The 26,194-nt window shown below is 40.5% G+C and overlaps 1 protein-coding gene across 2 annotated transcripts in view; it reads right to left on the bottom strand.

The window, feature by feature from the left end:
- Window positions 1-349: 349 nt before the first annotated feature.
- RALB (RAS like proto-oncogene B) overlaps window positions 350-26,194 on the bottom strand; it is a 51,854-nt gene continuing 26,009 nt past the window's right edge. For both annotated transcript variants that reach the window (XM_013960729.2, XM_067299277.1), the window contains exons 2-5: window positions 11,540-11,698; window positions 9,999-10,207; window positions 7,014-7,191; window positions 350-4,802 (exon numbers count right to left, since the gene is read on the bottom strand). In XM_013960729.2, coding sequence (XP_013816183.1) covers window positions 4,683-4,802; window positions 7,014-7,191; window positions 9,999-10,207; window positions 11,540-11,653 — 621 coding nt within the window. In that variant the 5' untranslated portion in view covers window positions 11,654-11,698 and the 3' untranslated portion in view covers window positions 350-4,682. The remainder of the gene's footprint in view (window positions 4,803-7,013; window positions 7,192-9,998; window positions 10,208-11,539; window positions 11,699-26,194) is intronic.

The following is a 26,194-nucleotide window of genomic DNA, read 5'->3' as shown; positions in this document are numbered from 1 at the left end:
ATTGCTTATTCTATGTTATTTGATCAGCAAGACTGACCAGGGAAGGAGGAAGGAGAGTAACTGACACTTAAACAGTTGACAAACTGTCTGTTCCCATTAGGCTGTGAGAAATTAAAATGAACTAGTTTGATCCAAACTACTGTAGCAGCTCAGTTCAGAAACTGATATACAGACCATTTGTCCAAAAATGGAGTCTTCAAGACACCTCCTCCTCCCCTCTCTATAGCTTGTAATATAATCATATTACAAGTCTGATACAGACAGGATAGTTCTGGAAATGGAAAGTCACTGGCTAGCTGGCTCAATAGCTTTGGGATTAGACTTGCTTATGAAAAACCAAAAATCAGTATCAAGCAAACATGGTGCTTTTTATTATCAATAGTAATAAAAATCAATTGTATTAGCATGATAATGAAGAGTGACCACTTTTATAGACATTAAAAACATTTGTACAAGATCGAGACAAAGCTCTGAAGCTATGTAAGGAAAAAAAAGAATTTGCATTGTATAGTATACTATAAATAGTTTAGAGGCAGGTTTATTAAATCTTGCCATCAAAACCACTTCCTCTATGCTAAATCTCTTCCTTGGTGTTAGAGATAACACCTTCCCCTCCCAAGAGAAGCACCTGCCATTCCCGTGAAGTGTGGAGATTACGGTGAGAATCATAGCTTTTTTTTGTTCCCCTTCCTTCCCCCAAATAAAGTCAACAGGAGGTGAACATAGCAACATATGCTTATAGCAATTAAAGAAAGCTTCTGTCCGCATAAGCTCTAGAGTGAGTTGCATTGATAAACAGTATCCTCTTCTTGAGGAAGAAATGATAGACCTGTCAGATCCCAGCACTGGGTTAACATTCAGGAAAGCTTTAAAATCATGCTGAGCATCTAGTTAGACACATTATTCCTCTTACTACATTCCAGATTGCTGTTTTGTGCCTTAGACCTGAAATATTCTAAAACATGATATTAGCCTGACAGGATACAACTGGAACTTCAGAGGGCTGTTGATGCCCTACTGAAGTTTAATGTCCAGTAGGGTCTTTCTCCCTCTTCATTAAACCAAGATTTTGCCCAGAAGTTACAATAAAGGAATGTATTAGTCTCTACAGAATACACATGGCATAGATAGTTGAAGATACTCTTTATGCTTCATCTGAACACTCACCTGGAAAGTTCTCACCCTCTCTAGAAAGAAGTCAATTTGGCCTCACACTCCTGGAGTATAACCTACTTTTTAAAGTAGAACTTCATATAGGACATAGCCTCTGTTATAAGGGTGGCTTGTCTCATGCACATCTGTTTGCTAGAGCACTTAAGGAATACCCACAACTAAGCCAAATACAAAAGACTACACTTTTCCTGCAGGAAACAGCTCCCTGACTTAAGCCATTATGCAAGAACATTACTTGAACACTTAAGTGCAAACTCAAGTCTTGCATGATCTCCAGCTCTAAATATTAGTTACTTGCCTCTAGCCATGCTCCAGGGAGAAGATTTAAGAGTATATTATACTGACTTGGTCTTTAATTACCCAACATGCAAAGGCCACTAGAATATATCAGCTTCAACACAGCCTTCAATTGTCTCAGCTATGCAGCATGGCTATCAGGCAGCAACACACACTTGCCTAAGCCCTCCTTGCCATATGCACCTGAGCTGCGAGCAGTCATTTAGATTGGCAGCTAAAGCTCCCTTTACACTGGTCACAGGGAGTCCCAAATCCAGAAGGAAACATTTCTGTTCCAATTCTTTTTACTCCAGTCAACCAACTTGATGTTGATGTCCAAATCAAGCAAACCTGGAGGTCATTCAAGGACTCTCAAATTCCACTGCCCCTATTCAGAAGGATATGCATTGAGGTACTTCCACCACGTGAGGTAGAAGCAGCAGTATCCCAATTCAGGGGAACAGTTTTATTGCCTTCCTGGTGTAAGCCTGGAAGCTTGTTGCCCACTTATGAAGTAGGCAAAGTAGCTGCTTTATCATGTTTTCAGCTATCACTGGAAAGTTAAACTTCTGTTTATCACAGGTACAGAAGATGAATACTAGAAAGCTGCCATATTTAGTCTCTAGGCTTAGTACTTCTGGAAGAAGGTGACAAGCACAGAACACTAAAGAGATGCAGTATCAAGTAATGTAATAGCAAGCACCTTCTTCCAAGCAAGCCCACCTCAGTGGTGGAGCTGTTATCATCTGAAAAATAACCTGAGTGAGAACAGCACACAGGCTATAAGAACACCAATGGGAGACTGACTGCTCCGAGTAGAATTTCATCTGTCCTATCAAATACTGTCAGGTACTTTTTTTTGTTAGCCATAAAAGTCAGAGCACACAAGACTCTTGAACTCATACAGCTCTGCACTGCTCATTGTGAGCTTTGCAGAGTTCATTATTCATATGGCAAAAAAGCTTATTGAGTTATTTGACACATTTTACACTCTGCTTCAGAGAAGCTTGAACTAGTTAAACTTGTGATGAACTGAACTGTTGTTTATCCTTAAGGTTAATTAAGGATTTAACCTTTAGGTCTCAACTAAAAAAATCCAACTTAAGTGAGCTGTCTTCTTCCCGAAGTAGACATTCATTTGCTGTATGCACAACATGCACTCAAACAGACTTTATCCATGGAAGTTCAAGAGCAAGCTTTGCTAGAAGTGTTACAGCTCCAAGTGCCCCTGTTAAGTGTTTGAACTATATCATTTATATATACAGTCTCAAGTGAGAAGTTCTGTAAGCCAGCAGGCTCCCAGCCTCTGCTTCCATGCCAGCTAGCTTTGTAATGCCATTCTAATTATCTTGTTTCAAAATTATTTCCAGAACTGGTTAATAATTCTTTCTGGGCATACAAGGTAACATTAATAATGAAGGAATTTAGCTTGACAAGAGTGAAGATTACAGCACCTTTTATTTAGTACAGTTTCCCCAATCCAATGAGTTGCCTGACAAGGAGAACTAGTTATGGAAAACAATGAGTTTGTGATAAGTCCCTGCAAAACCTCAGACCAACAGAGGTTCTAATATCCAACACATCTCACTCTTTTCAAAGTTCAGAGGCAGAATGCACAAGAGCAATCTAGTACATGTTAAAAATGCTTCTCAAGCTCGAGTTACAATACTAAGTACCGAACTGTATTTGCTACTCCTTCACCTCAAGAAGGAACAGTATTGTTAATCTAGTGCTGCAGTGTGCTTCATTAAACAACCATAATCTTTTTTCCCAGGTAACTGCATTTTAAGCATCTGGTAACAAGCAAGGTACAGTTACTACTCTAAAACTGACTATTTCTTCAAAGTAGAAGTCCATAATTCACTGAGAGACTTCATGATCAGGAGAGACAGTTTCTTTCTGCAGTAGCAACAGAAGTTTTTGGTAACTGCACTTAAACTGTATCAGGATACAATTCAGTAAGCTGACAAGGTAATGTGCTAAAATACTGACTTCTCTTCCATTTCTAGGCTGGTTTTGTTGATTAAAAGGCGACTACCATAGTATAACTGACAGCAAAACTCAACATGTGTCTCCATGTGCTAGGTTGCTGTGCATAGAAACAGTACATACAAAGTTAACAGTGAGTAACAGATGTGGCAACTGCTTAACTTCATTTGTTTTTGACACCATGCAACTCACTAGCCAACTAATTGTTGAGAGGTAGCATGTATGCCTCACTAATTCCAGATCATGATTGTGTGATGTGACCCATCTTCCTCAAAGTATTCATATTCAGCAAGACAAGAGATGTAAAAGTCCCCGCTTCTCCAACATAATCACAAATGTTGCAATATAAACAAAACAGATGAAATCAACACTTCCATTTTCACTAGTCCAGTACCAGGGAGGAGAATGATGATTGATGTAGAATGAGTTTAACCAAATCTAGCCACAGTATGTGGAAGAAACCCAGGACAGCATTTCAAGGAAATGGTGGCAGTACAATTCCTTTCAAAGAAGGTCTTGCAGTCATTTTCTCACCCCACACCACGCTAGTTTAAGGATGAGAAAACAGGGAATGCACCTAGCTAGTATTTAAATACCAATTGCTGCATTACCTAATTAAGTCTGAATCGAGTCCATAAGCTTGATTCATGAATGCTGTATTGACTCAACTGAACAGGAAGAAAGTTGACTTGCATTTTGAGTTGCCTCTCAAGTGTCAGTTATTTATTAAATGGAGGATGGGGAGAAAAGCAGCAGATCTCTAAGACATATCAGTGACCACTAACAGAAGATGGAGACTCAAACCCTTACCAGATGTCACCTAGCTTTTCTGCAGTTTGCAACAAAGGGCAAAGACAGTGAAAATTGTTCGAACCTGAACAGCTGTGCTTGTTAAGGCCAGTAGAGGTTCAAGAGAAAAAAAACATTCAGAGAAACATTAAAATATACTAGGAAGTTAATACGAAAGTACTTTGTATAATCAAGCAGAATTATTGTAGTTCTGAGACTCAGTATATATCTAGCCTAGAAAGACACTGGGAAGACAGAGCCCATTTCCATGTAAGTAGGCATAGGTTTTGTTGGATACCAGAAATGGTTTCAAAGTTCTGTTTTCACATTTTGAAGGTGTGATATGCAAAGCAAGAGATAAGGGAGTCAATACAGACTTCCTTTCATGAATCCAGCCCTATATCCTTAGTGGTATCTTATCCATGCCACCTGTAGATATTTACAGTTCCCAAGCATCACAGTAAGCAACATCTTTCTTTAAAGCTTTTCTTGTTCTTGCCACTTTTCTTGCCATTCTTGTCTTTGTTTTCTGACATTTTCTTTGCTCTGATTTCTCTCATGAGATCAAAGAATACCTGGAGGAGGGGGAAAAGAGAAAGATTAAACAAATTCTGCTAGCAGAAAGCAGATAAACAGACCACTGTATTAGGCAAAAATCGAGATGTACATCAAGACAGACTGACATAGCTAGACACAGACCCCAGCGACAAACTCGGCATCACAATTATGCAGTAAAAGGGAGCAGGACAGCCTTAGTAGCCTGGCTACTAAATCATTCAGCAGCCTGTTTCAAGAGGCTTTTATTAATAATCAGTCTTGTTGGAAAACAATATGCAGTATCATTCAGGGTTCATGAGAACTTTTGTCCCCCAAATATTCCCAGCTAAATCTCTCGTGTGTTAACTAAGCAAGTTATTTAGTCCAGTCCTGTCTGGGTAGTTAAGAGCACATACTCTGCTGGGTAGTATTCTGCTGTTTTATAACTGGGTATAACCATTACAGTAACAATGTCAGGGCACAGAAAATTCTCATACCTTTTTATAAGAAAGATATTCAGAGAAAAGTGATTATTCAGATGAAGTTTTCACCAAAAACTAAAGATTTTACTACTGCAAATCTGATGTCTAGGCACATACCACCAGTAAGATGCAAAAACTATTTCACTGTAGAGAGGTATTAGGAAACTATGTTTTTTAGCACTGCAGAACAGCAAGAGCTTCATGTTGCTCTACAGAGTTAGGCTTTTTAAACAGACAACTACACAGCTTTTGAATACTTGGAAACAAGATCTGGCTACTGATCAGAAATAAGATCTTTCTAACACTCAAAACCTTCTCCTAGAAGCCTTTTATTCTGCCATACTGCCAATGTTCAATCGTCACATTGGCTGCGAGTGTGACTTAACACAGGAAAAAAACCCAATGTTTATTATACCAAGGATAATTTATTTGCCACACAAGGCCTAAAAGAACTGAGGGTAGGTCTAGAACACCACAGCTTTCAAAACAGATGCTAGGACACCCCTGTTATACAGCCATATTCCTGTTAATCTCAACTGATCAAAAAAGCTAGTCCAGTTTAGTAGAAGTGGACTCAGCACTTTTTGGTCATATTAGCCAGCTCATAGACAAAGTTTGAGTTCAGATATAAAAATGGAGCAATGTAGTGAAATACCTGACAGTCTGAACTTCCCAGTGATTCCCCTCAATTACTAAATTTAAATTATGTCATGTCTTTTAGTGCCAGAAGGTCTCAAGGGTTTTCTATATGCTGTTTTATCCAGAGCAAGAGAAGTCAAGAGTTTCCACAAGGTAACTTGTGCACCAAGAACACTCCTACCAATAAATTAATACAGACTAAGAAATAAGCAGCAGTTCACAAGCATTAACTTTACACGTGAAATCTGGCTAGCTGCATACATTCTTTGTCCAAAGAAAGTCATTTGAAATTTGTAGTCTTCAAAAAGATGCAGGTTACCAAACTACACCTTTGGACTCCTTAGGGGACCAAACAGTAAGAGTTTCAGGCCATCTTCTGTGGATTGGCGAAGCAAAGGATATCTTCTTTTTCAAGACATTCCTAACTACACACAAACAAGGGGGAGGTCCGAAACTGTTGATTTTCCTACTGGATCAACATTGAATAGTTATAGTTTGTCATTTTCTTCAGGAATCGCCCCAAAAGCAAGGTTTAGGCAAGAAACCAGCAGCAGAGAACAATGAGACCTAGACCAATACAGACAAGTCATAAAATGGGACAGGGAGATACCAAGAAGAGGTTCCTACAGTTCAGAGCAGTCTTGGCAAAAGCAAAAAATAAAGTTTTTAACATCAGCCACACCATATATAGCTCTGAAGGGAAGAGGGAAAACAGAATTTCATAGGCATCTATAGCTTATATGCTTGCTATTATTATAATAATAGGACACAGCCTACAAACAAGATAACACTTGTGGTCCTCCTGCACACTTCTGCGGTCCTTAAACCTATCTACCCAATGTACTATTGGAAAGCTGCTGGTTCAGATACAAACAGCTAAAACAAGAAAACAGTACTAACTTATACTGGTTCTCTAGCTCCTCTAAGCTAGGTGTTTACTTAAGTTCATAGTCCATTGAGCAAATATGTTTTGGATCTATACTTTCAGAAGCCCAAGTGTGGACTGACTTTAGTCCCAGCTTAAAAAAAAACAACCCCCCCCCCCAAAAAAACCACACACACACACAGCTGACACATACCAAACAAGTTAATGATGTTACTGCAGCAGAAGCAAGTCTTTTGTCTTACCTTATCTACATTTGCTCTTGTTTTAGCGGAAGTCTCTACATACTGCACACCCCACTCCTCTGCCTTACTTCTAGCCTCTTCTACAGGCACTTGTCTGCGCTCTTCCAAATCAGACTTGTTTCCTACTACCAATAAAGGAATTTTATCCTCTTCAGCCTTCACACGCAGGATCTGTTCCCTAATGCATCAGGTATTCAAAATAAAAACATCTGTGTTAGTAGTATCAGCAGCAAAAAACCCATGCTTATCAGGAGTAGATTGTGTGGTCTGCATACTTCTGGTGTTTACAATAGTATTTAAGCTTTCCCAGTTGAACACACATGTTTTTAAACAATTTTGAGTTTTATACTAATGCTATGGGCTTTACACTAATATAAGGCTCAGGTTTCCAGAATGGTTGTTTCACCATTTAGTTGGAATGTTTGCTACCCATGTTTTAATAAAGAAAAATTGTACAGCAGAACAGCAATTCACAGCAGGAGTTCACATCTGAATGTGAAAGAAGTACAAGTGCCACATCTGCCAGGTTTCAGCTTAATGCTTAGTGACAGTCTTCAGTTTCCAAGCTACATCCCACCTCAATATAAGCCTGGGAAGCATCAAAGCTTTGCCAAGGCAGTAGGTTGGAAAAAGTGCAACTAGTCTGCAAAAATATTATTAATGGCTACCTAATCCTTGTACAAGGGGAGAGTTACTGAATAATGTTAAACTAGAAGACTAGCAATTTTCCTCCTCTGAAACCTCCATAAGAAAATTGGAATCAGTACTAATCAAGGTACCCTTTGTCATTCTAGAAGAATCTGTCAGCACCTGGGAAAGCAGACAGAGAGCCATGCTGCATGCTAGTCTCAGTCTGTGCTATTATTGGAGTTGAAACACAGGCAGAAACTAGACTGACACATGCTGCTGTCCATCTAATACTCTGGAAAAGCTGTACTAGTGTGCACTTATTCTTAGTTTGCTTTTCATTTCCTTATCAACAAGAGCCAAAGCAGGCATGGTGCTACCACCTTCCCCATCCCACTGAGTTAACACCACTTTAGATGCTTGCACTTTCTATCCACAAAATAGCTGAATGAATGTACAGAGTGCATGAAAGAGTCTAAAATACAGTGTTAAGGCTGAAACAGACAATCCGCTGCTACATTCAACAGTACCTTCACACATTTTCAGATTGCGGAGGCATCAAAAGCAAACACTGAACGCACAGCATCAGCAGAAGAGCTAACAAGGCTTAAAATAAGCCCACAGTTCAACATTCAACTTATTCATACTTTAAAAATTTTAGAAGTTAGAGGATCAACAATACTAAGTCAATAGTTTAGCCCATGTTGTTGATGGCTCATACACCTATTACCCTCTTCCCTGGAAAAAAGGTTTTCCAAGGAGCTGATTCTTAAATGTCAGCTTAACTAAAAATTACATTTAGCTAATTCCACTCCTTTACTTCTGAACTATTGAAGAGTAGGAGACTCTCCATCTCAAAGCTTTTAGATCTTTCTCGCTCACCTTCAGGGCAAGTATTGCCTGGTGATTCGCTGTTTAGTTGTACTGGAGCCTAGAACCAACACAGTTCACCTAGTTACAGAAGTCTGACAAAAAAAAAAAAAGACTGCTAAGATAAACACTCCTTTTCATCTCAAGGTTAAGCCCAAGGCTTAAGGCTTTGATTTTGCTTAAGCACACAAGCAAAAACTCAGGCTGAGTACTTCCATGAAGCATCTCATTCTTTTCCTGTTTTTGAATGGCCTTTTTCCTCCATCTTGCATGAGGAACAGATTGAATACTGAACTTCTGCAGTCCAGAAGTTCAACTGTTTAGTTGCTTTAAGTCCTCCAAATAGAAGAAATTAAGCAGGATAGCTCTTCTAATGTGCCCTACAAGATTGTCATCCTTCTAAAATCTGGCAAAAGTCAGAGATGCATTATGTGACAAAGAAACACATCCACACCTCTTAAGAGATTCAGTAGTCTCCTAGCACCGTTGAAGAGATTTAACAGTTAACTGTTGCTTCTTAAAATAAAAAAAACCACACACACCACACCCCACACACCAACCTAGAAATAAGTCTAAGTGCTACTGCTGAACAAGGTAGACATTTCCTATTAGTATCTTGTACCACTAAAGCAAAGTGAGCATAAACCAGGCTGATAATTAAAGAGGTTCCATTCTGGCGGACATAGGGAATTCATAATACTTCCCTTATGTTTTGGCAAGTTTCACTCCAGGTTGCACAGCTGTCCTAGGGAATCCTTGGATTACCCTCTCCATTGAGAGAATAGCTATTAGCAAATGAAGGTCAGAATATCTCCCCTGAAGAACCTACCTACATGAATTCTCTACTGAGACCAGAACAGTGGATTAAAACTCCCTGATTTTCTTTTACACTATACAAGCAGTTTCTGTGCTCAGTCTGCTGCTGATTTTTACATCGAACAGCTAATCTTGGGAACAAAATGGAAGCATTTACTACTACTGCATGTCTTTCTAGGAATACATCTGCCTACAATAGTACCGCTTGGCTGCCAATCCTTGTTTGGCACCAAGCCATACCTGAGAGTGGAGGCTAATCCTTCCTTTCCTTAAAGCACCTGCTTCCAGCAGTAAGCAACAGTGTCTGAAACCTGGCCAAAAAGTAGACTTAATTCCAGAAGTACTTCTCTAAGATAATTAAATTCCACGTTTACCAAGACTGAAGAACTCGCTGGAACACACATGTTCTAGGAGTCCAAAAATCTGTTACTTGCCTTAAGTTGCTGCTGGTATGAGGTACTCCTAAGTTGAAGGCATGAGGACAACTACAGCCAGAGGCTAGATACAGTGGCTTTAGTTACCAGTTACTTGAGAACAGAGTTGTTGGACTGGTACCTTTATTGACCAAATGGGAATGGACAGAAGAAAGAGCTGTAGTTTAAGAAAAGCTCTATCAGAGCCACAGAGGATACAATACTAAATACCTCCCCTGCCTGAAAAGAAACTACTTACCGGAACTCTGCTGTTGCTGTAAAGGATTCATGCTCTGTTATTGAGAAGACTAGAAGAAACCCTTCCCCACTGCGGAAGTAGTTGTCTCGGATGGCTGCATAATCCTCCTGTCCTGCTGTGTCCAGAATGTCTATCTGAACTTCTTCACCATCCAGAACTACTTTCTTTCTGTAGCTGTCAGCCTTAGTAGGTTCATAGTCTTCTACAAACTGAATAGAATAAGACAGGGATTAGTTTTTAGAGTTACTGTCAAATGGCACTCATTATTTTCCTATACCCCTTCTTCTTCACTTCAGTGACACCTAAATTCCTCAAAGCCTTTCCATAGTTCAGTCAGCTACTAAAGTTACATCACTTAATTTTACTATAAGAAGGAAAGTACTTAAGCACTTAATACATCAAAGAGTCTGCCTAGTCAAGAGAAACTGTCTTGCTATATGAAACACTCTTCAGCAACCTCAGCACAATTTAAGGGATAAAGGTACATCTGGTATAAGCTATTGGCAACCTGGTATCATTATCTGTATCTCCCACTTCAAGAATAAAGCACTTCTGAATGCATCTAAGGTATAACTATCTGAAGTTTAAATAGGTGCAGGTGACAGCATTCAACTGCTGAGCATGAAAGAATGCTCCATGATTATGCAGGCACATAGTTATAGAGCATTAAACGTTGATCTGACCCACAAAGACACTGCTAGGTCAGCTTGTAGTTCTGTGCTGGCAACTCAGGTCCAATAGAGCCTCCTCACCCTTCCACCTCCTTTCTCTGTCTCACAGGACATCTAAAGACTGTGCCACAAGCCCAAGCAAGATGACCCAGGCTTTGCTAAAGCTTATGCCAGAAGACTTGCATCTAAAAGCTCGTGCACTCAAGCTAGCCTTGCTGCGGAATCCCTTATGCCAAACTCAAGTTAAAAGACAGTTTCCAGCAAGCAACTGACACCCTGGATTATCTCAGTATAGGTACCACATGCTCTACCCACCCTGTCCCTTCCCAGAGATGCAGCCCATTGAGGTATTTGGGTCACTGTAGTATGAATGGACTGCCTGCAAATGAGTACTAGCTTCTGAACTAGAGGATCATGCATTCATTTGTATTTGAAACTGGATGGTCAGATAGAGCCTCCTGCACACCAATAATGAAGAAATCACGTTATGAGCATGCCTGCTTCATTATCTGGCTCACAGTGAGCCAGAATGCTTACCTCTAGCTTCCATCCTAACTGGCCTAAAAGAAATGGCAACATAAAGTTCAATGCCAACAGGTAACTGCCTCCATACACACTCAGACAAGCACATTCATATTCTGCATGTCTTCTGAAGACAGTGTTCAGTGTTCCTTCACTAATGAGCAATCTCATCATTCTTGGCCAAAGACCTTCCCAGAGGGCACCCTTCCCAGACTCCTACATCCTCCTCTGGCCAATCAGGTCATCAGGTCTCTGGTTACTTACATTTAGTCCCCCTGCTCCCCCCCCCAGGGAGGTCTAGTAAGCTGTAGCACTGTGCTTTAGAGTAGCTGAGCCAAGGCTACTTACCTCATCATACATAAACTGAAGAGTGAGTGCGGATTTGCCTACACCTCCACTGCCAACCATAATTACTTTATGGAGGGCCAAGGAACTCTGGTTCTTGCTCTTGCTGGCAGCCATTGTCTTGTTCTCCACAGATGCCAAGTGCCAAGCAACCAATCAGATCTGCAAACAGAAGAAGAACCGTCACTGCCCATGGCATTAGTGATGACATCACTGTAATACAAGGCAAACTATTTCACTATTGGCAAAAGACCAGATGAAAACCCTGAGGAGTGGGCCATTCCAATATATTAGGAAGCAAACCATGTCACTGATGTCTAAAACACAGGTAGGAACCAGGTATTAGAACAAATACCTGCCATTTCTGACAACAGTACCACTAATACAGACACCAAAGGCTTCTAAGGAGAGAATATAAGGAGAGAGAGTATAGTAAGGAGCTACTAGCTGAACAAGCTGCTCTTATTTGTAAATTCATCTTCTGTGATTGCTACCTACAGAAGTTTTCCCATGGAAAGAGACTCCTTTTAGCTCCAACAGAAAATTTTTTCTATAGTTCTTGCTATAGGACTTTACACTTTTCTAAAGTATTTAGTGTTGATGAAGCTTAGTTTCAACCTAAAAGTAGAGCTATATCTTAGATCTGCTTGTAAGTAGAAAGATGACTTTTGATCTCCTCTCTACACAGGAGAGGAGCAGAGATACACAGTAAATTCTGGCAGAAACAAATTGCAGAAGCTTCTAGTGGAAAGTCTTATGACATGGCACTAGCATTTGTTTCATGCCATTCCTGCCTTTTGATGATGCAAGTCTTGTTTTTTCAAAAAAATCCCTGTTTAACTGCAAGAAACACTCAGTTCCCATTCTTCTCCTGATGTTGCAAAGCCCTACAGAGTAAGCTTCCATAAACAATTACTATTTAAACAAGCCTTTTTCTGTTGTGTGTCATGCAAACCAAGTACTTAAGTGCTGGAGACCTGTTTTAAAAGTATTACCGCATTTTGGGAGAGTAGCTGGAAACAGCAGCTCTACTAGATAAGCCTCAGCTGCCACACCCTGATAAGCACAGAACAGCAGCTCTGTAACAATAGGCTGGGGACAAAAGCAGAAGTAACTGATGATGCACAAAAAATCCCCAGCCTAGATGCATCACCAGTCATGAACCCCCAAACTGAGGAATAAACAAACATGTGAGCTCCAGATGCATGATTGCTACAATGCAGATGCAAGGATGGTGGCACTTGCGTCCTCACAGCAGGACAACTAAGGGCCCAGCCACTCAGATCCTGGCAGTGCGCTCTAACAGAAACAGCGGATGATTCAGGGAGTGTTTGCTATGGAAAGTGGCAATATCAGCCTGGCTTTAGAGCAGCACCCATTATTCCAGAAGCACAGAAACTAAGTACCACATGCCTACCAGGAGTCTCCTTAGTATGGACTATGTTTAGTCCAGAAAGACACTGCAACCACCATATTGCACAAGTTTTATTGGACTGAAATACGAAGCCTCCAGAAGAAGTCAAAGTACTACTTTCTAAAAGCCTTCAGGATAGCTAGCTGTCCTAAACAGAATCATGTAGGGGCTAAGGAGCTGTTGACATAAAGCACACAACAGAATTTTTTAGGTTGGAAACAACCTCTGGAGGTTGTCTGGCTGAAATAGCTCCCTCCAAGCAGACGGCCCTAAGCAATCTAATTTATGTCCAATTGAGACTTGAGAATGGAGATTCCATGACCATTGGGCAGCCTGTTCTGGTGTTTGACCACACTTACTGTGAAGTTCTCCCCCCTTGTTATGACTTGATCTTCTGAAAAAGAACAGCTCCAGAACTTGTATAATTAGTGCGTACTGCACAAGAACGAACACATCAACAATCAAGAAATGCCCTCGGGACAGTATTTTCAAGCATCTGAATTACACCATGCAGAATACTTTACTCACACCTGTTTGCTACAAACATTTGGTACAGTAATGCAAGTTAATCATCTTTTAAGTGCTCATTCCAGGATAAACACTGGTAAGAGGACAGGCATTTTCCTCTGGTAACCTTCTACTTTCTTATACAACAGATCTCTCTCGTCCGGGACACTCCTCAAATACAGAACTGAAGGTTATACAAACAGGATATGGCAAGTCCAACTTTTCAGAGATTCTCCTCCTACAGTACAAGGATTTGGGCTGGGCTGACTAGTGAATTCAGCCATTACTTCAGGGGCTCCAAACCAGAAGAGAGTTACAAGCTTAACTTTTAACTCTTGGTCACCAGAGAGGCAAAGGGGAAGAACAGAAGTCCTTGCCAGGGGAGGGTAGAAAAACTGGAAGAGAACACAGCAGGCAGCATCCAAATGCCAGAACTTGGGGCTGAGAAGCTTTCCTCAAATATTTAAGGTCCACATGCTCCACGTAGGATAAAGTAGAATTCAGGTTATTTGGGCATGTATTGTAGACACCCAAAGCATAGAAGCCACAGACCCACTACACAATGAGACAGTTGGGGACTTGAAGTGGTCCAGTAGTATCACAGTATTCAGTAATACGCTCTAACGAAGCTGAAGAGCAACTCATTTTGTCCTAGCTGGAAAAAGGTCTGGCTTTGACAGTAGTAGATGAGCTGCATTTTGGGAAAGGCAAATGATCTTTAGTGACTTTTCAACACAAGTGTGACTGTTCTTTACCCTTGAGTGTTCTTGTAACAAGCATCCTAAGGCTGTTGTAATTGCTGTGTGATCTAACACAAGGGTTTCAAGTTAGCACTTTTCCTGTGACACAAACTTTATGCTATTGTCTATGACATTGCCACATCAGACAGATCAACTGTACGAGACATGCAGAACAGACTCTGGATTTTACATTAAAAAAAGCACTATGCAATGGCAATATAGGATGATTTACTAACAGCTTAAGTAGAATATGGCAACTTCCTCCCTCCTATCAATACAGATACCATGTTTACCTGGCCATATTAAACTGCCTTTGGGGGTAAAACACTGTCCAACTTGAATTAGTACAAGCTCTCCATAGAGCTAAACTCTCAGAGAGAATATTAAAACAGGGAGAACATTAAAATCCTCCCTTGTCCATCCCACCTCAATACTGGCAAAAGACTGCAGAGTTGGCCTTCATTTTTGTATACTGTATTAACAACTTGTAACCAAAATTTACTATTAAACAACAGCATCTGACAGCACACAAATATTTACAGTTTTATCACACCTAAAGATGCCTTAGTGGTCAAGGTACTAACCTTCACATTCAGTTTCCTGCAGAGTAACTACTAGTGCTATTCAAATCTTTTAGAGTATCAATACTATATAATCCCTCTCCAAGGGGTGCCAGTGGAACAAGGTAGTCTACTCAGTGCACAACCCCACTGTTGTATCCCAAAATCCTAGAAGCTTCACACACTGGGGAGAGACAGAGAAGCATAGCCCCCTTTCTAGCCTCAAAAAGGGCTGGGCAAGTAGCCTCAACCCAGCTGTAAAATGGAAGCAGAAACACAGAGCAGCTAAATAGTACAGAACAAAACAAGCCACATGGAACAGTAAGGCACAGAACCGACATAGGCAGTATCAGTGCAGAAACACAGCAGAAATGCCTGTGTTTACAGGACACTAGACTAATAGCACATCACTATTCAGTAAGGGACACTAAGATGAACACTAATTAAGCAACAAGAGAAGTTAGTGTTTACTTGCATTTTCACCTCTGCAGTCCAAGAAACTGTTTGCATACCAGTGTTCAAAGCTCTCGCATGCAACAGTTGCTTGAGGTTAAACTCCCTAACAACATAAATGGAAGCTCTCTCCCCAGCCATCTTTGATTAGGCAAGGAACAGTTTATCTCCACTCTGTAGATTAAGTATCCTTGAGCCAGTCAAGATGTTGACATTGTTTAACTCATCTGTTCTTTACAGGAAGAGAAGTTTTGCGAAATCCAACCACCTCTTTCACAGGAAAAGAAGTAATGTCTAGAGGAACCTGAGATAAGTGTAGCTGCCATTAAAGCACGATTCAGTTCCCTTCAGTTTATACTTAAGGCTAAGTATCCTCTTTCCTCATCAGAGGATAGTAGGTTGTGTTTCTGCACAAGTTAGTGGAGAAAAGCCTGCTCTGAGCAAGCCTCCAGACAAGCCATCCGATTCTGTGATAAAAAAAAAATCCATCCTTTCCAACATCGCTCTTTACCTGCTGAGAAAAAAAAAAAAAAAAAAAAAAAACACTCGGGATTTCCCTTCCTCTGACAGGAAGAGCAGAATTTGCTAATGGTTAGATCTTCAATTCAATCTGTTATTCTGTCCTCAGGTTTAATGACACCATGCTGAATGCTGTGGCAAGTGTTGTGACCTGCAAAACATGCTTGAAGTTCTCCGTTTTTTTCTCTGGTTACTGTTCACACTGCTCTGAAACAAAGTGCTAGATGCAATTGAAGTCAGAGCATCAACATTGTCACTTCTTAAAGATGATGTGACAAGCAACTATCCACTTTATCTAGTTTAGCTGAAAGAGTTTAAGCCACTGGACTGGTTAACTGTGCTTTTTGATAGTAAGTTACACAAAGCCATATTTACCATAGGAATTTTGGGGTGCAAGTGAGAGATGCTCCTCAGACCAAGAAACGTAGGCTATACCAACAGAGAAGTTGGCCACATGAAGCACAGCAAGATCTATGATCAAGCCACAGTGGTTACTAAAATGCTGTTTTGATTTTAACTTCTGAAGATCTGTACTTAGCCAGCAGGACTAATTCTACCAATAGGTTTTGCAACCAAACCATGCCACCATCAACATAACGAATCTAACCCTAAGTTAAACCACTATTTCAGCCTTCCCTTTTCTTACCTGTTGAGACCACAGCCTCTGCAGGTTAACTAAGGTCTCCTACTGTGACGGAACCAGGAAAATGTTGTTTTATTCTTGGCTGGTCCCTAGAAACCAAGCACTTCAAGGCATTATTTTACAAACAGCTTCATAACTCCAAATTTAAGCATCAATTTGCCAGTTTTGCCACCTTCTCCTCCTCGGCCCAAACAGTTAAATGGCTTCCAGAACATTCAGCTTATGCATAAGTTTAGTTTAGCCAATGGCAAGATTCAGGGAGCCTACTATTGAATGACTATCCATACTTTGAACTGGATTATACCTTTGTATCCCTTTTTATTTCATCTCAATTAGGGCTCTCAGTTGTATAGTCATTTAAGAAAAAAAGAGAGCGAGAAGCAGTGCTTGTCACTTTATCAGGAAATAACCCATTTTGCTACAGTCCTCCCAAATCCACAGAGAGAAGAAAAAACACTTCACTAAGTGTGCTATTTTCCAGCAAATATTCCATTAATATAGTAAGAAAATGCTCTAGACACTTCCCAAGGCTCTAATTGGAATCGCTTCCAGTTTTGCCAAGTTTGAGATTCAAAAAAACTGAAATAAAGCTCTAAACCAGCTCAAAATTGCTGAGATCAGCCCTTGTTCTCTTGCTGTGCAGCTGATATCTTTAGGCATCTCTTTTCATTGCTACCCTGCCACTGAAAGCAGCCATTCTTTGGATTTTAATACAGGACTCTAGAAGCCCTTAGCCCAATAGCTTGACAGAAGAGCTTTGTTAAACCCTTCTGATACCTATTTTTAAAAAGAAAAAAAATCTGGGCATTCAACCTATTAAAGACTTAAATATGATGTCATCAAATGCAAGCACAGAGAGGGCAGTTTTTTGTTTGTTTGTTTTTACAACAATAGTTTAGTGATCCTCACTTACCAGAATACGAATTAGAGGCTTTGGGGTGTTTGGTTCTGTGATACGCCTTCAAGAATGCAGTCAGAAATTCCCTAGATCACACAACTAATTAACAATCTCACTGAGCTATGAACTGTAAGAGCTCCTCAGCTATTTTGAGGTTATCCAGAAAATATTCAAGTACTGAAATTCCATTAGCTTTCAATGGACTGTAAATGCTCCAACTGGTAGCTTGAATATAAAAATAAGTTCATTTGAGATTAAAAGTGACATTTAATGCTACTAAAAGTTTTAGAATATGCATACTAAAAATAAAAGTGCTAGTCTATCATCCTTTGCTTTGCTAATACCTTATATCTTGGCTTGTCTCCAGTTACTGGTTTTCAGACTAAATGGAGAGATTATGAAGTGCTTGGTAGGAACTCCTGCTTAAGGAATACCTCCATCTTTCCCCATGTACTGCCAGGTTTTTCTGTCTTCTCTGCTGTGCCAAGAGATTTTTTTTTACTAGGCCACACTTAACCAGATCAAGGAACTCATTCTGCTTGAGAAGTCTTGTAGAGCAGATTGGAAGAGCAGTTCCATGGCCCCTATTATCACCCAGTGCTGCTGTCACAGGCCCCTCTCCCTTAGTCCCTGTCCTTGGCTGTTCAAGGCCATGTCCTCCTGCAGGAGAGCCAGCCAGTTTGGCTGACCAGGTCTGCCAGTCAGATTGGCAAGGCCCATGCCTCTGTGCCAGTGCTGAGGGGAGGGAAGGAAAGGAAATCGGGCTGTGCAGCTGAGGCCAAAGAAGGTGGGGCTAGAGCAGCCTAGAGGTTAACCAACACTGCTGCAGGAAGAGGCAAGTTCCCTGAGCCTGTCCAAGCTGTGCTCCCTAGACACGCGGGTTGGCACAACTGAGCCGATGCCCTGCTGCAGAACAGAGGCAGAACACCAGCGTGAAACCAAAGCCTGAGATTTGCTCATGGCAATTAGACATGCCCTCTACCTGTACTAGAGCTATTAGCAGTCTTGAAGTTGCACAGATCGGAACACCGGGCTGCAGGCTGTAGAAATGGATTTGGCAGGTTAAGAATTATTTTTTCCCTTGAGGCTGTAAAAAAGTATCCAGGGCAAGGAACTTGCTTATTCTGTATATATGCAGGAGATACTCTATAGACTGGATCCTTGTTGAGGTGGGAACAGCAGTGCCCTTAAGTGTTACAGAAACAGACCAAGGTGTAAGTAGTTTATTTCCCCGATTCACTTGAAAGTTATAAGTTTACATTACACTAGTTCCAATGAGTTAGAATTATGTACTAATTCCACACAAGACAGAATGCTATGTACATTTAGTTTAAATAAGCTGGTTGTCATAGCTACTCTAGCAGCAGACATACTGCTTGGGCTTACACTGCTTGTTAAAGGAGACACGAGAAATAGGTTTACAACGTAATAGTTGAAGATAAAAACAGAACCTGAAACCAGACTATGATTATTTCCCACCTACTGGGAAAGCAAAAGGGTAAGTACAGGCTGAGGAAGAGTAGTAATTCAGGAGCTGTACTTCAGCTTAATATGATTTGAGCGCTAGCTTCCAGAGGCAGATGACTAAGTGCTGCCAGTACTAGCACAGCTCATGCTGAGCTTGTATGCAGGACAGTCCCCAAGACTTGCTTTTCTTGAGCATAAGATAGACTGCATAAAAGCATCTCACTCAATTATAAAACTGCATCACTCTGTTCCTCACAAACTGCATGAAATATTTGAACTTACTTGCAGTCAGGAATCTTCCCTACACGCATCCATAAGGAAGCACGCATGCCATGCTGGGCCCAGAATTCACACTAAAATATTCTCTCTAATCCTATCAATAGGATCAGCTATCTAGCCATTAGATGTCATCCTAATAGTGATCCTACATCTTCTTTCTCTAACTTTTCACTACACCACACATTCGCACGCAACAAAGCTGTCGTCGCTTCTCCACAGCCATTTTAAAGTAGTTTAATAAGAACACAGCAAGTGATCTTTAGAACAACAGACTTCTTATACAAGGACTTCCAGGATCTAACACACATGTACCCAGAGCAGCTATGTAGAATAAGATCTTGAAGAACATGAGACTGAAATACATTGCTAATCTAAATGATCATTACACTAGTGACACATGACATGCTAGTGCTTTATTCTTTGGAACAGGTTATAGACTTGGACAACCTCGCTTTAAGGCTGTCCTCAAGTCTGGGTCACAAGTGTTCTATTTTAATTGACATACCTTCTCTCTAGTCACTACGTTGCCCTCTACCATCCTCTGTTAAGCACAGCCCAACTTGGCTTATGAGTTCTCAGAAAGATGCATCATTAGCATTTAGAAGGCAAGTCTGACAGCAGCAAGCATTTACTTAATAGATACAATTTGAAATATGCCCTCTCGCATCATTCAATAGACGACTAAAAGGTAAATAGACATCTTATTTGTTAGCAACCTCAAGATAATAACCTTGGTTAGAATTGCCTTCACATCAGCAGATAATTGGAATTAAATCCTATCCAAGTATTAGTCTGCACTAAAGTTGCATATTTGAACAAACAAGCCTTCACAGATTTAGTCATTGGAAGGGCTCAGCCCATGGTCAGTCCAAGCATCAGATGAGCAGCAGTTTAAAATAACCCTTCAAACCGAAGTCAGATCTTGTATTGAACTCAAGTATTGACACAGATTTTAATATCACACTTGTCTAGGTTTTACACTGAAATATTTTCCTTAAAGTGAGGAAAAATATCTGAATTACTTGTTTCGGATCAGTAGCTAAGCAAAGAGAAAGGACTCCTCTTATGTAGTACTTCTAAGGCACTGTAGTATCACAAAAATTTTATGTCTACACCTGACTAACTAAGGTTGCAAAGCCATTTCGCCGTGATATAAGGGTATTAAGAGCCAGATAACAGTTGTATCATTGCATGCAGTCACAATACAGTACCATTTTGCAATACTGTAGTCACATGTCCACAAAGCCTTGTAAAGTATCTTAAGCAGAACTTGATTACAGACATTAGAATATAAGCTTTGTTTTTGTTACTTCACTTTGATCTTGAGGTACCTAGAGCTATATAGAATAACTAATGAAATGCAAATTTTATTTTTGCCAGAGGCACAAAGTGTTTAGGTAGGCATCTCCACTTCCCAGTTCAATAAAGTAGTGCCTGGTGGGTTTTTAAAGTCTTTATAAATATGAAGACCATTCAGCCAACAAAGGGAGAAATCATAGAAGGCAGCATCAATTAAAGAGACTAAGAGAACAGAACAAAAGCCTTTTCAATTCTTTACCAGCTTCAACTATGCTACCAGACTGAGCTGATTCTTGCTAGAAGAGAACACAACAAATCTCAAAACTGAGCCCATTAAGCAGAAAGGCAGCAACTTCATTGTGCATTAATGCATTTGTAAAACTGCTATTTGCTAGTCATCTGTGTAAGAGGTTCTAAGCAAATGTCATTAATTCACATGCTTTTGTACTAGCTGGTTCATGTATGCCGAATACATACAAAGCAGTAGAAATACCTGTAGGAAGAGAAGCAAATGGTTGTCTGCACTGCTGCTCCATTTGATCTACTGACCCATACTATCCAAAAGTGAACTCGTTTTAGGATGATGCGTAAAAATGGTCTACAGAACGCTGTACCCCTATAGTCACAAGTAAGTCATCTCTACTCAGACCTCCTCAAAGAGAAAGGAGATAAGTTGGCAATTATCAGCAACATTCCCTATAGGTTATATACAAGATTCTTTATAAATCCTAATCAGTCAGAAAAAAGAAACAAAGCAGTGGTGGAAAAACTGCCAGAACTCCAGCCTACATCAACTTTCTAGGGAAGAATACCATAACACCTGCAATGTTAACAAGTCAGCTGTAACATTGATTGTATTCATGCTGCTAGAAAGCAGAAGACAATTCTTAACTCATAACAAGACACAGAGAGACCTAACAAGACGCTCTGTGCATTCAGCAGCTTATCACTATTTGGAAGCTTGAATTTCTGTCCTGGATGCAGCATCAGCTCCAGTGACACCAATGAATACATGAGGAGGAGACAACAGCAGCCAGGGAGACAATCTAGAATTAGGCCTCTTGATTAGTATCCAAGTGGTTTGGTCCCCATAACACCACTACCAAAAGCAGTCATTCTTCTAGACGGCAAAGGCAACAAACTTACAGGGCTGTCCTTGTCCTCTTTAAGCATTAAGATGTTACCCCACTGGAGAACGCCTTTGTAAGATAACTTAGCTCTAAAAGAGGGAGTATTCCATAACTAGTGCTTTGAGTTTACTTTTTAGTTCTTACCTAATCGAGGTGAAAATACTTCCCTGCAAGTCCACAGAAGCTTTGCAACAACTGAGGCTCTGTTTTGTAAGATTCTTATAAAACAAAAAGTTCAATCTCTAAAGGCCTTTGACATTGATTCTGATAGAATGGCAGCATTGCAGAGGTGCACACCATCTGTAGAAACCAGTTTTAATGTTTATACACCTGGTATAACATTAATGCCCAGAAAACACTTGCAGACAGACTACAAAACAGGTTAATCTAACTACACTCCTCTTATTTGAAAACTTGACTGGAAACCTGATAGAAATCTAATACAAGCATGAAAATTGAGTTAATACCATTCATCAGTATTTCTGTGCTAGAAGTTTGTTATTGAAGTTATTTGCAGTGCTGCCTAATTGCCTAATCACTTAAAATGAATTAAGACAGCATTTCTCACATGAGACAATGAGGCTCATGCCAGATTGTTTAAAAACCGCCCGAGTTTCATTTAAGTTGTACAAAAGCCTAACTCCCATTGACTTATTTCAATGATGCTTCCCTTTGAAAGCTCCTTTGGGCATGGACATGCTTATCTTTCAAACATAGCACAGACCAGATCTGCAAGAGCACTGCTAAGAGATAATGTCATGCTTCAGACATTAATCTCATGCCGATTTTAATCAAATCCCTGGGAATGTAATAAATGTCTCCAACAAGTCAAATTCTCAGCTTACAGTGTCTGAAACAGCACAATAGAGTTCAAAAAACAACAAAAAAATCTAATCTTCAAATACTGCATCAGCAGGAGCTTACAACATGGCTTCGTTATTACTTCAGTGGATAATCTGCAGCTCTATAACTCACAAGGAAGTTGTCACTAATAATCTAGTAAATTCTAGTGAATAAAAACTCAGTGAATGTTATATTCAATGAATATTCAGTGAATAATAAAAATTCAGTGAATTTACTCTAGTGATTAAATATTCAGCCATGAGCATACTATGCAATTTCAGTATTTAGTTCTTCAGCTCTCATGAAGTGTCAAATTTCTTCCCCTCATTTTGTTTTTCTCACCTAGCTGTCAGAGCTAGCCAGTTAGTCTTGCAATAAGGCAGAAGACACTGTTGACAAAAAGGCAACAAGCTGCTACCACTGTTTCCCCCACAGGATCAATCTGGCTAGACCATGCTAACTTTGTCTTTAAATTTCCCGGTTCACTGAACTCCTGAGGTAGACTGGAAGTCCCAGCTCCATTTAGTTTGGTTTAGATACTACCAACAGAAGTTGTCTTTAACCATGCAATTGCCTGTCAAGCATCCTTTGCTCCCAAACTGAAATTAGTGTGCCATGTTCACATCTCCACTTGTGGTGATGTAAGCCACTCTTACAGATCTGCTTGTGTTTGATGGAGTATTCAGCCCCCTCCTCCACGAGTTTAGCCTTAACCACAGAATCACACCTCCCCATGGGCACTGGGGAATTGTCCCCCTGTAGTCTCTAAAAGGACTTAGACTATTTTAAGCATCTAATTCAACGGTTCACAGATGCATGAGTCATTAAGCTGTATCAGACTCCCTCAATCAGGCACACTGATGTGATCTGACAAGAGACACCGTGACAAACTGGGGAAGTTAGCCAACAGAAACCTCATGATGTTCAGCAGAGGGCAGCGCCGAGTCATGCATCTGGGGAGGAATAACCCACCCAGCAATACACACTGGGGACTGATCAGCTGAAAAGCAGCGTTTGCGGAAAAGGACCTGGGGGTCCTGACAAGTTGACCATGAGCCAGTAGTGCGCCCTTGAGACAAAGGAAGCCAAAAGCCTCCTGGGCTGCATTAGGAGGAGCATTGCCAGCAAGTTGAGAGGGGGTGATCCTTCTCTTCTGCTTAGTACTGGCAAGACCACATCTGGAGTGCTGTGTACTGGGGAGCCCAGAACTGGACAAGAGATGTGGACATACTGGAGCAAGTTCAACAAAGGGCCACAAAGATGGTTAAGGGACTGGAGTATCTGACATACGATGAGAGACCAAGAGAGCTGGAATTGTTCACCTTGGAGAAGAGAAGGCTCAGAGGAATCTTATTAATGACTATAGATACTGGAGGTTGTGAAGACAGAGCCAGACTCTTCTCAGGCACATCCAGTGACAGGACAAGAGGCAATGGGCACAAATTAAAAACCAGGCAATTCCATTTAAACATAAGAATTTTTTTCCTGCAAGGGTGATTGAACACTGGAACAGGTTGCCCAGAGAGGATGTGCAGTTTCCATCCTTGGAGATATTCAAAACCCACCTGGACAAGGTCCTGAGCAACCTGCTCTAATTGTCCCTGAATTGAGGGGGTTTGGACTAGATGATCTGCAGAAGCATCTTCCAACCTCAGCAATTCTATGATTCCAAGTCTATGCACCAGCAGAGTTTCTACACATCTTATTTGCAGGGAGCTTTTGAAAGTACAACACGTATTCTGACCACTAGCACAAGAAGTGCAGCAGACCTAGAAATTTATCCTTCAAGACTACCACTGAACTAGTTAGTCAGCTAGGAATCCTGACCAGCATTTACAAAAGCATAATAGCAGGCATGTTCACAAGACGGGGAAAGCCACTATTACAAGGCAGTTGTGAACATCGAAGGAGAAGAGTTGGACTAAATCACTGCTTTGTGTTGCTCCGTGTTGTACACACTAAATGAAGAGAGAAAAATATGCACACTATTAGTGCTAGTCAGCCTTACTTATGTCTAATATCACTTGTCTGAATTAAAGTAGCTTTCCATTCCAGCTTCGTAACTCACTCAGTCCATAAAGTCTTGTTTGATTATGGTTTGACTTATGATTAGGTAACATACTTATATAAATTAAAACAAAACTGCAAGCCTAACAAAGATTTACTATCTAAATTGTGTTGAACTACCAAAATGAATGTAGCAGATTGGAATAGACAGAATGAAAAATACCCCACGGGTTTCAAGCACATATTCAGGTCTTTGAAAATACATTTACTTAAGTTTTTTGGCTTTTATGATATAGTAGATGCAATTGGAAGGCTGCTACAAAAGTCGGCCAGACTTCTTGGTGTCAACACTAACGAGAATTCCTTACCTACTGAGAATGGGATCTTACAATAAGCACCCCCCCCCCAAAAAAAAAAAAAAAGCAAAAGAGTAGCATCATGGGGGGGGAGGAGGAGGAGCTTCCTACTGCAGCAGATGTTTAGCAGAAAGGCTGTATCAAAGATTACTTCATACTTTAGAGTTATTTTCTTCTAATCTGGGAGCAGCTTCCCCAGTTACCAAAACAGCATCTCTTCTGGAGAGCTGAGGCAACTGGAATGGAACTCGATCTGAACACACCACCTGCCTTGGAGTGCTGCCCAAGACAGTGCCCTACTGAGCAATGTAGCACTCATCTTAAACAACTGCTTACAAAAAGCCATATACTTCGCAAGTGTTCTGCGACATGCAGTCCAGAGATCAGATGTTTCTTTCCGAAGTTCAGGATAGGAGCTACCTGAAGTGCTTCATCATGTTTTGAGTGTAACCCTCTAATAATTCTATCACTGAGGTAAGGATAAAATTCTTCGTGATTTAAGCTGCTAGCTTGCAAAGCCTTTGTCATCAATATTACATTTAAATCTAAAACATTCTTTAACCTGGCCAACTACATGAGCAGAAGCCCTGCCCACAGTTCGGGCGATATCTGGTCCTCCAATAGACTTCTGAAAAATGACCTGTTTTCTGCTCAAAGTAAAGATCCATGAAGAAAGATCTAGAAACAAAAGTGAGAACATCTAGGTAATTCAGCATGTTTTTAGTTTTCCAACCTGCACTTCAGCTTCAGATTAGTTTTGCCACAGTCCAAATTTAAGAGGAATGTATTAAAAACTCCAGTTTAATTACACTTTTAGTGGCCTGAAATACTTTACATAAATCATGTCAACTGACAGCAACACACCAATTCATAAAGTGACAGTTGACAGACTTGAGGCTTTAAAAAGTGTTCGTAATCCCAGGACTGATGTTCCAGCCTTTGACTTGAAAGCTAGCAAAGCTTGCTAAGAGGATCTGCATTTCCATTAAGTTTCATATTCCAATAACCGACAACCATTCGGACCCTTCTTAACCACTTCTGCAACCCTCAGAAAGGCTATGGGCTAAAGGTTCATGTAAAACAGTTGACAGTGACTGCTCTAAGCAAGCACCCCATCACCGTGAAAAGACTCAAGTAGCTACTTACACAGCAGACTAAATAACATTCTCAGATTACATGACTTCATGACTCTTGTTTTGACAGGTCTTGGAAGACGCTCATTTCCATATTTCAAGCACAAGAGACAAAACAGATATTATTAAAGCAGTATTTGGAAGAACATGAAGAGACAAAGCAAGAGGAATATAAACTTAACCTGCTTAAATGACAAGACAGCTTGATATTTCTGGGGTAGGCACTGAAGAAAGTTATTTAGTCCTGTTTAGTGGGCCAAAAGGAACCACATAAAAAGTGACTGCTCCTTGGCAACCATTAACAGTTTTTAACATCTGCTCTGTAACCTCTTATGAAGAGCTGGGTATCAACTGTATCACAAAACCACCAGAAGAGTGTAAACAGTCAAGACTGCTAACATCCTTGCTCC

The sequence above is a fragment of the Apteryx mantelli genome, chromosome 6 (genome assembly GCF_036417845.1).
Source record: "Apteryx mantelli isolate bAptMan1 chromosome 6, bAptMan1.hap1, whole genome shotgun sequence".
Lineage (NCBI taxonomy): Eukaryota > Metazoa > Chordata > Aves > Apterygiformes > Apterygidae > Apteryx > Apteryx mantelli.
The sequence above is the reverse complement of the archived record's forward strand: the minus strand, read 5'-3'. Positions and strand labels throughout refer to the sequence as shown.